The 15,137-nt window shown below is 42.6% G+C and overlaps 1 protein-coding gene across 2 annotated transcripts in view; it reads left to right on the plus strand.

Moving 5' to 3' along the window:
• Positions 1-2,810: 2,810 nt before the first annotated feature.
• DCAF5 (DDB1 and CUL4 associated factor 5) overlaps positions 2,811-15,137 on the plus strand; it is a 91,550-nt gene continuing 79,223 nt past the window's right edge. For both annotated transcript variants that reach the window (XM_016223817.2, XM_016223818.2), the window contains exon 1: positions 2,811-3,046. In XM_016223817.2, coding sequence (XP_016079303.2) covers positions 2,833-3,046 — 214 coding nt within the window. In that variant the 5' untranslated portion in view covers positions 2,811-2,832. The remainder of the gene's footprint in view (positions 3,047-15,137) is intronic.

Genomic DNA, 15,137 nt, shown 5'->3' on the forward strand with positions numbered 1-15,137 from the left:
TGCCTAAGAAAAATAGGACTTTTTCACTTTTCTCTCTCTTCCTCCACACATTCTATGCAGTGGAGAGATCACTCAGGGGTCCAACTCCATTTGCTATTTTTAAGCTAACTACACTGGCCTTTTCACCATAAATGCCTATATCAAAAATGCCGTGCTCATATAGTCATTGAAGTTGATTAAATGTTTGTGTTATATAGTTATGTACCATATTATTAGTTTGTAATAAATGGCCCAAGGGTGTATGTTAAATTCTTAATAAAAAGCAAATAGATACCATGGGGCTTGATCTTCTAAAGTTGGGTTATATTATATTAGGGTTGCCAGATTTAGCAAAGACAAATACAGGATGCCAAATTCAATTTGAATTTCAGATAAACCTAATTATGGGAACAAGGAGAAAGGGGTTTTATGTACTCTCCTTACAAAAATCTGTCCAGAGTAGCTGTAGGATATAAACAGACTGAGTGCTCCTTCATATCTAACCTGACTGGTCAGTGAAACTCAAAGAAGTTTCCAGCAAAATCCTAGAATTGGGCTGGCATGTGACCAGGTCCTGGTCTATTGTTAGGCTGAGGTAAATGGGGCAGTTAGTTATTCCAGAGACTGGGGGAAATCAAGTCTCATTTAAAGTTGTGGAGAAGAGATAAATGCTGAAGAGGGGAGAGGAGAATGTGTCTTAAATATTGCCACAATGAAGGCCACTTCAACCACATTACTATGCCCATGCCCCCCACCCCAGGCAAATAAGACAGGTATAAATGATGCCCTATTCATTGAAAGGAGCCAGAGGGCTCTATTTTTTAATGTGTAGAGTATGTTAAGCAAACAAACAGTGCGATGGGAAACTGGCCTTAAAATTGAAATGAAGCACGCATACCTCAAACACACCCATACCTGAGTCATTCCCTTCCTTGCCAAATTCCTCCCCACTCCCTAAGTTCATTCATGTATTTAGTGGCAACTAAGTGATGGCATGTGTTGGCTCTGGATATATACCCATGAGCAGAACAGACATGATCCCTGCTCTCAGAGAGCTTATAGCAGAGTGGAGGACCAGTGATATAATCATGAAATAAATGATTATCTACACATTATGATACTGCTATGAACAGAAGATGTTGGGTGCTGTAAATCTTTCAAGCTAGTATGCTGCCACTGATTTTTATGGGGCTATTAAAATAAACACAAAGCTTCCTGAGGATTAAAAAAAATTTTTAAGCATGCTTTATTTTTTTCCTATTTCGGGGAAATAATATCTCATTTAAACCATAATTTCTGGAATTTGGTGAATTGCTGTTAACTTCAGCAATATTTGTGATTATGTAGACTTTTAAATTAAACATTTATTTGCATTTACGTCATTAGTATATCAGTAATCTTATCGTTGTCATTGTGTAAAAAGCAGAAGTAGGTGACTTTTCTTGATGGGTGAACGTCTTGTGTTCCACGTTCAGCCCATCTTTTACCCCGGTGTACTAGACTTACTACCCATAGACCATCTCTAGTCCAGAGGATGTGATTCCTGTGAAATTCAAAGGGCAAAACTGCCACCTGTCTATTTTAGTAGCTCATTACCATTTAATGACAGAGGATAGCTTCTAGAAAAAGTACTACAATACACTGAAAAGGGGCCTTCTTACTGTATCTGGTATAATTCCAAAGCACTTAACCTCACTGGGGTGGAGGCCAAGGCTCCCAGCCTACTTAAGTGCGGCAACTTCTGGCCTGGAACCAGCTGCTGGTTAACAGCTGTACAGCCTCAGAGTCCCACACTTAAGGCCTTGAAGAGGACCTCACGGCACCCAATGAAGCAACATATATATATTCCTATTTTCGAGTAACGCTTCTTGTGTCTTGCAAAGCTACTTGGAACTCATGGACACAAGTACTTTCCGCTTCTCGAGGCTTTCTCAACCAGGTTTTGGCAATTTTCTTTCCACTCAAAGAACCCTCTTCCCATCCTCTATTTCCCATATACCGCTGTATTATCTACCAGACGGTACAATGTAGCCTTTCACTGAAAGGCTGGAGGGAGAATTAGAGCACAGAAATGGGGGTGGGTGGGCAGTGTTAAATTTTTATTTGGTGGGTGTAAGAACGGATGCACCACCCAAATCCCCAAGCAACCTTACCCCAAGAGTCTTGGTTTCCTTCCCTTGGACGGGGCTCGGGCGACCCCAGGATGAAACGCACTGAGCTCGGCCCGCAGTCCCCCCTCACCTCTCTGCCCCCTCGGGCTGCATTTTCCCGACCGAACCAAAGAGCAGGGAGCCGCACTCGTCCCGGCGCTGGGCCCCCGGGAGGCGACGGACCGCAGGCCGCCGGGGTAGGAAGGCGAGCCCGCAGCCCCGCGGCCGCTTTGATTGTTACGCGCCCTCAGCTTAACAGAGTGCGGCGCTCCCGGGGAGCCGCGGAGCCCCGGCCCAGCGCCACCTGGGTCCTCGCGCGAGGTGGAGCTGCGGCGGGAAAGCCGAGCCGCCGCCCGCGTTCTTCCGGCCAGCAGCCCGCGGCGGGGGAGGGGCAGCCCCCGCCCGCGCTCTCCAGGCGCCCGCGGCCCGCGGAAGCGCGGCCACAGCTGGGGATCAGCTGCTGGAAGAGGCGGGGAAGGAGAGGGAGGAGCTTGGGCCGGGGGGTGGGGGGGCAGAGGAGGGAGGGGACCATCAGGAAGCCGCGAACGCCACCGAGTGTCTGCACACCTCGCTCCGTCTGCCATGGCTGGTTAAAGAACCATCCGGATCCCAGCGCGGGGGGAGGGTCGGGTGGGGGGAGCGCGGCGGCCGCGCGTGAGGCGGAGGGAGGGGCGGCGGCGCGAGCGGCGGCGGCGGTTCCAGGATGAAGAGGAGAGCTGGCCTGGGGGGCAGCATGAGGTCAGTGGTGGGCTTCTTGTCCCAGCGGGGCTTGCATGGGGACCCCCTGCTCACTCAGGACTTTCAGAGGAGACGCCTGCGAGGCTGCAGAAACCTCTACAAGAAGGACCTCCTCGGCCACTTCGGCTGTGTCAATGCCATTGAATTCTCCAACAATGGAGGCCAGTGGCTGGTCTCAGGTAAATCAACCCCCTTCCCCTCCCCGCGCCTCCCGGCCCCTTTCCAATCTCCCCCTTTTGCTCTCCCTCGCCACCCTCCTCCTCCTCCCTCCTTCCTCCGTCCCCACCTCCTCCCTCCTCAACCCCCCTTCTGCGGTGGGAAGGTTTGGTGTCAAATTAAAACCATTGCAAGGGGAGGGAGGGAGGGAGGGAGGGGAAGGAGAGGATGTCTTCTATAAAAAAGACCCAAAATGGTTGACAGGTCCTTAATTCTCTTTATCCCAAGTGTAAAGTGATCTCTCCTGCTGACTGCCCCGAAAGTGTGGGTTGGGAGGGGGGCGAGGTTACCTCTGGATAAAGTTTGAGGGGAAACTCTTCCTCCGCGTACTTTAGAAGGTGTGGGGGGCATTTTGGGGATTGGAGGGGGAGGGGTCCGAGGCGCGCCTGAGGCAAGGGGGAGCTCGAGACCCCGTCGCCTCGTCCTGGGGCAGGGGCCTTGGGCCCGGGGCCGGGCGGTGACAGGGCTGGTCGCCCGAAGGGTCGGGGGCTGGCTGGGTGAGCCGAGGGGAGGTGACTGGCGGCCGGGTCGCTGTTGGCCGCCGCCCCCCCCTCCCCCGCCTGGCGCCCTTAAGGGCCCAGCTCCATCTCCTGTGGTCATGTTTTTATTATGGTTTCGGGAGTGTCGAGGGTTCTGCAGGCGAAAAGGCGCCGGCCTGAACTTGAATGCGCAACTTGTGAGGCAGGGGGCGACCACTGGGCGACCCCGGAGACTTGTTGGCGGGAGCCCCGCGCCCGCACCCCCTCCCCGAGGCTGCCGTTGCAGGTGGTCTCCGCGCCTCTTCCCTCCGGACCAGCTGGGCTTGGTTGTCCCCGGGCTCCGCCGCCGGTTTGGGGAAAGTGGCGAAATCGAGGCCGGGGCTCCGGCCGGGCGGTGTAGGCCTCGCTCTCCCTGGGCTCCTAGCGACAGGCAGCTGAATCGATAGCCTATTGCTCCCGGCGAGGCTCGGGCAGGGCGGGCCGCGGCGACAGCTGCCCCGGGGGAGGTGCGCCTGCTGCTCGAGGGGGCGCTCGCCGCCGCCGCCGCCCCCCCCCCCCCCGGGGGTTGCGGGCCCAAGGCGGGCGAGTGGGGATGGGGGTACTTCGGGGGCGGCTCCCCGAAAGTCGGCTAAGGGGAGGAGGGCGAAGACGAGCGCCCTGGCGTTCCGCTTCGCTTCCAGCCTTCCTCGTCCCTTTTCCTACGTTGAGAGGAACAGGGAGTGCAGCGCTGGACGTGGCGCTTCGCTTCCCCCGGGCCGGTCCCCGAGTGATTTTCTAATTTACGTCAGTGGGCAGCTTGCCAGAAACTTCTGGGATCATGGCAAAGCATCGGCCTTTCTTCGAGATTAACAGTCCAAGTGACACGGGTTGTGCCGTCCAATTTGGGGGTAGCAGAGATAAGACCTGTGATCATTTCACGATGAACCTTCTGGGGTTTCTCCAGAACTGACTTGACTTTTCCACCCCAGATCGTTTTCTCACTGACTACGTAGATTTTGGCCCTAGATCATCCCCGGAAGAAACCTGATATTCCTCTTCAAGGCATACCCCAAACAAAAGCTTTCTTCCCCCACACGGCCAAAAATTCCAAAGGCAAAATGGGGGAAGTCCTCTTTAAAATCTCCCCGTTTCCCCCCTACGGTTTCTTCTGTGTTCCTAATACTCCTGCCTCCTTTCCAGACTGATATGTTCCAACAGAGATGTTTCCAGACACAAGTAAACTCACCCCAGTGGGTTAGGGAATTTAGGGGGCACTTTTATAGACAGAACTGATCATTTTAATTAAATCATAAGTACAAGTCACAGGTTGCCCAGTTTAACACACTTTTTAAAAATAACGGATTTATGGCCCTGGCTCAGTATCTCTGTTGTTTGGAGCATCCTCCCAATAGGCCAAGGTTGTGGGTTCCATCCACATCAGGGCACATGCAAGAATCAACCAGTGAGTGCATAAATAAGTGGAACAACAATTGATGTCTCTCCCCCCGCCCCAAAATAAAAAATTAAAATTAAATATAAATAACAGATCTATTAAGATGTAAATCACATGCCGCACAATTCACCCATTTAAAGTGAACACTTTTCAAAAACCACTAAAAAGTTGCCTCCATTCTCTACCAGTTATAGTTATCCTTGTTCAGGACCTTCCTCTATGTCTTAAATGAACTCCATTTTCTCTAGTCTTGGCCAGTTCATTTCCTTTCATTTTAGTCTGTAGAAGCCGAGATCCTTCCCACCGAGCAGGCTCTGATAAACCTGGTTCTGAGCATTCGTTTCCTTCCTTTTGAAGGTCTGAGTTGTCCGTATCCATCAGTACTTTCTGGGTTTCAGCCTTCTTTGCCCCTATTCCTCCTCCTTCCCCTCACACTTCCTGTAGCTCAGTTCTTCCTGTTTCCTTTTTATCTACTCCTGCCCTGTTTTCAGTCCTTCCAGCTGGCTTTACCACCCACCCCTCCAGTTTAGCTTAGATAGACTTAGCCTTTCTTATTTGTTCCCAGAACATAGAATTTTGCTTAAAAGCCTTTTCAGTTATTCAACTTCCATTATGAGTATAATTTATGCTAACAATGTTCCTCCTGTTTGCTTCAGATAAGGAAGCCCCCTCTAGGAATTATAAATACAGCTTAACTTGTTAAAGCTAATTAAAGTTTGTTCTGGGGAGTCTTTCAGTAATCTTTCCATGTTTAAAACTATTTATAGTGTCATGTTTACATTTTATCTGCCATTGTCCTCCTTTTAGCAGTTAACACCTGAGGGGAGGGGCACATAGTATTTTCGAGGTTAATGCTGTCCATTCCCTCATGCTTCACCATAAGGTGGTGGGAGGCCAGATTCTTGGATGGTAATGAGATTACTTTTAATGCTTTCTGTTGTTCTTTTATCTTTTCTGGATTGGTTAAAGCCCTCAGAAAGTGGTGATTAGAATGATTGTTCATAGTTTGTTCACTGTTCTCATTTCCTAACTGTTTGGGCAGGCTCATGTTTCTTGTAACTGACACATACTATTTGATAGAATTAGATTAGACCTAGGGCAAAAATAATATTTGCATGATTCCTGTGGCTTTATACAATGCTATTTGTTAAGGATACATCATTGCTTTTTTGTTCTAACAGCTAGCCCTCTTTCCAGGGCACAATGAAGCCAGCAGATATTAAGAGTAACCTAGAGAAAATCAGGAAGGAGAAAAGGCACTCTGCTGGGAAGTGAGAGTGTGATAGCAACAAGTGGTAGGATGTTGTTGTTTTTTGACATATTAAAACATTAAAATATTTTAACCTAAAAAGTATTTTTTATTGTTGATCAGAAAAGGGCATTACTATGATATCATGTAAGGCACTGTGGTATAGCAGACACATGGTTAAAATCACTGCTTTGTCATTTCATGTGTGACTTTAGTCGAGGTGCTGAGCCTCTCTGAGTATGTTCCCTGATCTATGCAATGGGAATACCAGCACCTACCTGAATGGCTGTTGTGAAGACTACATTAGGCAAAGTTTAGGTTGGGGGCTAAACAGAGTGCCAGGCCTCTCAGAGAAAATGCTGTTTGTTTTCTTTCCCCTTCGTACTTATAAGTCATGGTGTCATTATTAGCTGACACTGTTCTTACAGTATTGGTAATGAACTTGTGTAAATGGGGCAGACAGGATAGTTTTGTGACCTTCTGATGTGGAATGAGGAGGCACAATGTGTGGAAGGAGCCTGGGATTTGGTGCCACATGATTAGGAGTTGGAGGCTCTACCAGTCACAAATGGTATGAAAGTAAGTCCCTTTATTCTACATCTGTAAAATGGGGATAACAAATTGCTCTCACTACCTAACAGTAGTATTCAGTGAAATGTTATATGTGAAGGTACTTTGTAAACTACATGGGTTTGAGTGAAGATTACTTTTTATAAGGAACAGTTTATGCTTGATGCTTGCAGTCTCTTAAAATACTTATGTGTTAATCCTTTGAGGGATGAAGAAAAATGTATGTTGAAGTCCTACTTTACAAGCGATCCCAACAACATCAAGGATGTTATGTTAGTACACATATTTAGGGTGTATCCTGGGTTTACCTTTTAAGTCTTTGGTTGTATCTAGTACTTTCCATTGCCTTCATTGCCTCCTTTTATGCTTCTCCTTTTCCCTAGAATGGAGTCTTTTATATGTTTGCCTAAATTGTCTTTTTTCTTTGGGAACAAAATGAGCATCTTCGGATCTGATTGGGAGACTAATTAGAATGTAGCTCTGTGTGTATCTGAGTTGGATTGTAACTCTGCCTTCTAGTTATTACCTGGGACAGCTATTACATTTCTGTTTCACATGGGCCTCTGACTTTATTGATCATTAAAAGTATCCACAGGGAGGAGAAAAAAAAAGTATCCACAGGTATAAATAGAGATTAGGAGCATGAATCCTGGAGTCAGGCAACCAGGGTTGGGGGTGAATATCAGCTCAACAACTTGCTAACTGGGTTCCCTTTGACAAGTCATTTATCCTCTTCGTCTCTTTCCTCATCCATGTAATAAGGACAGTAATACCTCACGGGGTTGTGATGAGGATCGAAAGAAATAACATTTGTAAAGCTCTTACTTAGCGCAAGGACCTAGCCCCTGATGTTGCTCTGGTTTCTACTGCTACTGCAACTGTTATTGTTGTTTAACTTTAAGCTCACAAAAAGCTTTTAGGAGATTGACACCATTAATCTCTAACATTAATGACAGAGTAAAACGTGAAAAATTGAGAAAGATCTCAATTAAGTGAACTGTTAAAAATGCTTGGTGAATAAGCTCAACCTCTAAAAATGCTTCATGAATAAGCTCAACCCCAGTATTGTCATCAAAGCATATTTTTAAGCATCAAATAATACCTATAACTATATGCTTAATTTGAACCCATTAATTATCTTTTTCTGTTGCCTAATCATTAGTTATATCACATTTAATAGAATCAATTTTTTTGTAAATAAATTTATCTAAGAGCATATTATCTATAGGTAAAATATTTGGCTTTAGCCAGTTAAAGTTTGACTTCATTAAAACTCATGAGTCTAATTAGAATGAATTTCTTAATCCAGTGGTGAGTTTAATCAGGAGAAATATGCCCATTGGTAGGGCAGATTTCTGACTTTGAAAAGCTTTAATAGTACTTAAATTTTGACATGATGATTAGGGAATCGATTCTTGGATTTTCTTCTGGGCTTTTCTATTTGCTGGTAGTTCATTGTTTTGAAGGTGTTAAATTTTATGCTTCGGTCTGTTTATTAGTTCAACAAGTAGTTTTTGAGTGCATACTATTTATAAGACAGCTATGAGAAGAACAGAGATGAGGAATCAGGTATAAATCATGCTTTCAAGAAGCTTGCATTTAGGAGCATTTACTTCTCATTTGTAACAGTGCATGACCCTTTTTAATTTTTCCTTTCTGCTTCATGATACTTTAATAGATATTTGATTTTCCTCTGGTTTATGGTACTTAGCATAGCAAAAATCCTCATACCTGTGAGCTTTAGTGGGAAAGAGAAGGTTCACAGAGATGGTCTTGGTTGACAGTGCTATAATAAATTATAGATCATGTGACAAGGATAAGGTAACATGGATATTTATAGATACACATTTTTCCTACTTGTTCTTCAGTCTAGTGGTGGTATCTATCAAAGATTGGCAAATTTAGAATTATGCCCTGGTTTGTCACTTCTGCTTTAAAATAACCTAGTGAGTTTTAACTGATGACCACCAGTCTTATTAGACATTATTAGCACATTAGAAAGTTGTCTTTGTGTTCATATTTGTTCAAAGGATCATCACTGACTTGACTTATACCAGTGTGTTTTTGATTATTAAGATTTCCTAAGAGTGGCAGCCCTCATTTACCACATTGAGAGGAGGTGTCAGACAGGTGCAAGCGTGTGCTCATTCACTGATAATTGATAGATTTGATTGTCAGGTACAGTTCGAATGATTCAGATCAGGGAAACTTTATTGACCAGTAAAACTTGAGACACAAATGGATACTGCTTTCCAAATGCTGAGTTGCAAAGTGGATACATTTCTGTTTCTTTTTTTCCCCTTTATATTTTTCCCGTCACCATTTATCCCCTCTATACTCTTCTAGAACCACCGGCCCCTCTCCCCCAATCACCACACTGTTGCCTGTGTCCATGAGTTTTCTCTTTTATTTGCATTTATTTTTTCATTCCTAGAGCACTTCCATTGCTAACAAAATGTTTGATTTTAATCCTTTTTTCTTTTTTCATAGTTTCAAGAAAGAAGTAGCTTTTCATACTATTTTAGTTTGAATTTATATACTCAAGGGTAGAATTAAAGCCTTTTAAGGTTAAAGGAACTAAAATCTTAATTCAAATGGAGATTAAGAAGGAATCAATTCTGTTTTTAATTTTTAGTGCCCTACATTATATTGTTTCTTATAATTAAGTGACAGAATATTAATCTTTTAGGATTAACCCTTAGATTATTGTGAGAATATGAAGTTATATTTCTTATCTACTTAATTCTCTGCCCTTAAATTTTTTTATTTCAAGCTATAAGGGTTAGATTACTATTTGCCAAAGTTTGGGTATGTAAGCTGATTTTAGGTATCTTTGAATGAATATTTAAATTTTAATAGTACATTTATTTTTATACCTATTAGAAAATCAATTTAAGAAAAATAATGCTGTATGTGTTATATGGATAAAGCAAAAATCAAAAGGTGACCAAGATTGATTGAAGCTTGAGAAATACTGCATTAGGTAACCTTTTTTTTTTTTTTTTTTTTTTTTTAATATGTCTTTATTGATTTCAGAGAGAGGAAGGGAGAGGGAGAGAGAAAGGGAGACATCAATGATGAGTCATTGATTGGCTGCCTCCTGCATACCCCCTACCGGGGATTGAGGCCTGAAACTGGGCATGTGCCTTGACTGGAATCAAACCGTTATCTCCTGTATCAACCGCTGAGCCATGCCAGCTGGGCTAGGTAACCTTTTCTGTATCTTCTTTCTTCTTCATCGAATCAGAGAGATGGAATGATCTTTATTTTATGGAAGAGGAATATAGCAATAGAAAAGCGACTTGCCCAGAGCTGCCCAGTTAGTCTTTGGCAGTCAGAACTCTAATTAGGGCTCACTGCTCCCAGGAAGGGGCTGTTTCTTAGTTGCCTTTTTATATCTTTCTCCCCCCACCTTTTTTTCTGATAGGGTGGGCCAGTTTTTCTAGATCTTTTTTAAAGAATTAAAAGCTGAATGCTAACAATTTCTGAGTGCATGTACAACTCTAGTTGCTTCTCTTAGATGATAAATTGAATTTCTGTGTTTTGCTGTAAAGTTAACTTGTTCCACACAAGTATCTTATGTTTATTTATTCATTAATGTGAACTTACTGTATGTGCCTCTTTAATCTTAATAACTATAAGAATTATTTTTTTACATTTATTTAGCATATAATGTGTATCAGGCCCTCTGCTAAAGCACTTTATATTTCTTATTTACCACTTGGAAAATAGCCAGTATTATCTGTAGTCTAGAAAGACAAGGGGATTTGAAGGTTTTGTATTAATTGTCATAAATAAGTGCTGAAGAATCAAGAAAGGACATTGATGAGTGACTGCTGATGGTTCTATGATGCAGAGAACTGGTAGGGCATTACATTATATTACACTGAAATATAACTCTAAGGATAAAAAAATGATTTTTATTACCTTGGTCTTTGTAGAAAATTTGGTTCCAATAGGTGCTTCCAAGTTTTTGTTCTTTTCAGCTTTAATACTTACTAGTCATCACTGCCAACATAAAAGCTTCCTAAAACTTAACTCTCATTTTCTCACATCCCCGCCTGATCCCTCAAAAATCTACAGTACACCCCAGTTTCTACTGCGTAGGATGCCTCACCTCATGTTCAGTTTATAAAATAAATGTTTAACAATATAAAAATAGCTAATATTTGATCATGTTATTTTTCAAATATTATTTGGGGGTGTTTCATATGTGTCAGGCACATTTATATACATGATCGCATCTAATACTCAGTAGAATCTTTCCTAAGGTAGGGATAGTACTATTATTCTTATTTTACATATGAGGAAACTGAGGCTTAGAGAAGTTAAGTAACTTGTGAAAGCTTCTATAGTTAGTGGTGGAGCTGGATTTCCAGCCTGGGTCTGCATGAGCTCCAGGACGTGCTGCTATTATATGCTCTGAAATTTTTAGTGTTATGTATGTTTTAAAAGGATTTGATTTTTCCCCCTACAGTCTTACCTCCTGATGCTGTCACTCTGATACTTTACTAGCTGCTTTTTTCCCCCTTCATGTGTAAATGGAAATGGGGGTGGGGCTGAGGGGACAGATCAGTCATTTTGGAGCTTGTAAGCACTGTTCAGGTCACATTAAAATTACCTTGGTCTGTTACCTTGGTCTTTGTAGAGAATTTGGTTCCAATAGGTGCTTCCCAAGAAGCTACTGTACTCACCCCTCAAGCAGGTTTCTCTTGGTGTTAGAAATCACTTCACCTGGATGGATATTAGCCTTGGCAGTCATCTGAAGTCTCCTTTTTTACACTTTGTGTGTTCCACACTTGCTTACATAAACCATGTGACTAACTTCACACTTGGTTAAACTTACCTACTTCAGTCTAATTAAGAGTAAGTATACTCTTGTTACCAAATTGGTTCCTCTTCTCCATTAGCCCAACTAAAAGTACAAACAATATATATGTATTTACTGAGCCTGTAATTTGAATTTGATATCTGCTGAAAGCATGCTGATTGAGTACATTTAGCTGAATTTCAGCCAACCGAAATATGTATCTTTCCTCATAATTATACACGGGGAGAAAATATCTATGCCAGAGGCACAGATGAATAATGTTGTTCACAATAAAGTGCTTTTTAGCAGAAGGTTTAAATAACATAACATGGGATTATTTGCCCATAGAGCACACTCACTTGTAAAGTCATTTGGAAGAACTTTTCCACAGATATAGTATCATAAAGGGAGGTATAACTCCTAACCCAGATGATAAACCTGTTTAATCCTTAATGGAAGCATAGTGTTGTTGCAAGTAAAATTTACTTCCATCACCAGTAACTTCATTCTGGTTCTGTGAAAAAGAAGGCATTTCATTTCCAAGGTTATTCACCGATTGGGTGAACAAGGAGGGTTGCTCTTTAGATTCTGTTCTTAGGTTCCACTTGCTCTTCACAACAATTTTCATAAGTCAGGGATTTAGGGAAAGATGACAGTAGTATTTTGTCACTTTAGTTGTCTACTCTTCCCATAACTTCATGTTCATATTTTCTTGCCATCTTCCTCAGTCCTTGCACTTTGCAGTGTTGAATACTGAGATCCTATCACATATCTCTCAGGATACAGAGTTGATAAGCATTGGAGATCACGTCCATGTGCTCTGAGTGCCATTTTCCTATTGGGGCCAATTTTAATATGGAAGTAATAATCCAGGGCTGGGGCATGTAGGAATGAATGAGAAAATGGCATTTGAGGAGGTTGAAGGTTTAAAATAGGTCCAAATAGCAGAGATGATGGTGGGGGAAAAGCAGATTCCCATCTTCCCTTTTGCCTCTACTGGGCCTCCTGCTGGTTGATAAGGTGATTTTGAGATAAGATTACTTTATGTGGTTGATAGGGTAACTCTGTAGGTCCCTTGCCTGCCTTGCTGCCTGCTGGGATCCTTTATAATCAAGGTTCATATATCCTGGTTCACTTGGGGAAGAACGGTCCCAATTGTCCCGGTACAATTAGTGTTCTTTTCATTCTTGAAAAGGTACTATTTTAGATGATAAGGTGTTTTGTTTTTTTCAATTGATTTTTTAGAGAAAGGAAGGGAGGGAGGGAAGGAGGGGGGGGATCAATTGTTGTTCCACTTATTTATGTATTCATTGGTTGATTCTTGTAAGTGCTCTGAGAGAGAGAGAGAGAGAGAGAGAGAGAGAGAGAGAGAGAGAGATCAGTTGTTGTTCTAATTATTTATGCATTCATTGGTTGATTTTTGTATGTGCCCTGACCTGGGGTCAAGCCCACAACCTTGGTGTATTGGGATGATGCTTTAACCAGCTGAGCTACCTGGCCAGGGCTTAATAATAAGGTATATGGCCACTTACTCATAAATCTCAGTTATCTGGTACTCAGGTAAAACCAAACCACTCACCACGGAATGCTACCGAGCCTCCATTCTTCCCTTGTCAGGTCTTTCAGCTGCCACTGGATTGGGCCTGAGAGACAGTAAGTTGGTTATTTTTCCTAGTCTTATTAGAAAGGGGGTAAAACTATTAAAAAAAATGTTAAGTCCGAGCAAGCTCTCCACCTCCGGAGCAGGGCGGGGAGCAGGGCAGAGTCTTTCCCTCACTCCTCTTCTTCCCCCAGGGCCCCAAGCCTTTGCCTTTCTCCTAAGCTCCAAGGGCTCTTATTTTGCTTTTGTAACTTGTTTCCTAAGCCTGTGCAGCCTAGCTGGCTCACTTCTACTACCTCTGTAACTTTCTAAATAAACTTTCTCTTATAATTTGAAAAAAAAAAAAAAGAAAGAAAATGTTAAGTCCAAAGACTAAATTACCACTTTTTTCCTGTATAACCTCCTCTTACAGTTCTTGTTCTTTTCACCTGTACATTCTTTCTTTTTCTTTTTTTTTAAGTCTTCTTGTGGGGGATTGTTTTTCACAGAGTTGATTTTGAGGAAAGGTGTTTTGAGGAATGGTTCTCCACTGAGTTGGGTTTGGTTTTTTTTCCCCTGAGGTGCTTTTAACTGAAAGTGGATATGCCATTGATGTTAACACCATGCTATAGGCATAGTTTTGTACCCCAGCACTAGGGTACATTTGGAGTAAATTTGTCCCCCTCCTGTGTATAGGTTGGCCCTGAGAAAGGTTTTCAGGAATTAATAGTTTTTCAGGTACATGGCCAGTTGGCTTTAGAATGTCTTTCATGTTGTGGAATGTCATCAGTAAAGAAGTTCAAGAAATCTGGGTTAGAGTCCTGATATCAGCATCCTCACTTGTGATCTTATGCTACCGATGTTCTGTCTCTGAAGAATCATAGAATTTTATTGCTGTAAAGGACTAATGATGAAGCCTTTAGTTTTACATAAAAGGAGTAAAGAGGTAAAGTGATTTGCCCAGTCGTTAACTACTAGTTAAGGAGTATAACCAAAACTAAAATGTGGGTCTTCTGGCCTGATCCCTCAGTAAGGAAAGTTACAAGGTCCAGTAAAGTGTTAAACTCTTTAGGTGTCTTACTCTGCCAAGTACATTTTATATGAAGTTTCATTGTCCCTGAACATGGTTGCTTTGATTAAGTTGGTGGTGTCCCATTATTTTATAGATGAGTAAGTAGAGATTTTCCAGGGTGGAGGCAGACTGTCACCTTGGCTGGGTCTCCAGTTTTAATTCTTAGCCTACCTATACTTCCTTACTTTGGAAAGTCTGTTTCCTTCCAAGAACATTACTCAGGAGGAGGAATTTTTTGCAAATCCAGATGCCTGTCAGAATCTTGTTACACAACTTCGCTTCATTCTGAATTTCCATTTAAATCTTGTACTACATTTAAATTCCAGTTGTATTTTTTGTGTTACTACTTAAGGCCAAGTGAGTGATTGGAGCCTCTGAGATTATAATGTGTTTTTTTTAAATAGATGCTATAACAATGTTTGATGGCCTAGTGCAGATATCTGATAAATGTCTAAGGCATGTATTTTGCCTTAGACATACTAGCAAGAAACAACTGAAATTTGCATGTTTGGCAGCAGACTTCAGGCAGCCTTGATTTAGTTTCAGAGTTGACATCTCTGTTTATACCTGCTTGAGGATGGGTATTGTGTGCCTTCCTAGAAAGACTAAGAAAATATTGGGGCATGCATTGGTTCAATCTTTTTAGATTTGCCTCAGAAGAGAAAAGAAGGCCTTATTATGTTAATGTTTTTTTTGTTTGTTTTTTATTTGGGGGAGAGAGAGAGAGAACCATCAGTTTGCTGTTCTACTTAGTATTGCATTCATTTGTTGTTTTTTGTATGAGCTCTGACTGGAGATCGAACCTACAACCTTGGCAAATCAGGATGACACTCTAATCAACTGAGCTATCTGGTGCCCGGGGG

Source organism: Miniopterus natalensis, chromosome 1 (genome assembly GCF_054644295.1).
Source record: "Miniopterus natalensis isolate mMinNat1 chromosome 1, mMinNat1.hap1, whole genome shotgun sequence".
In the NCBI taxonomy this organism is placed as follows: Eukaryota; Metazoa; Chordata; class Mammalia; order Chiroptera; family Miniopteridae; genus Miniopterus; species Miniopterus natalensis.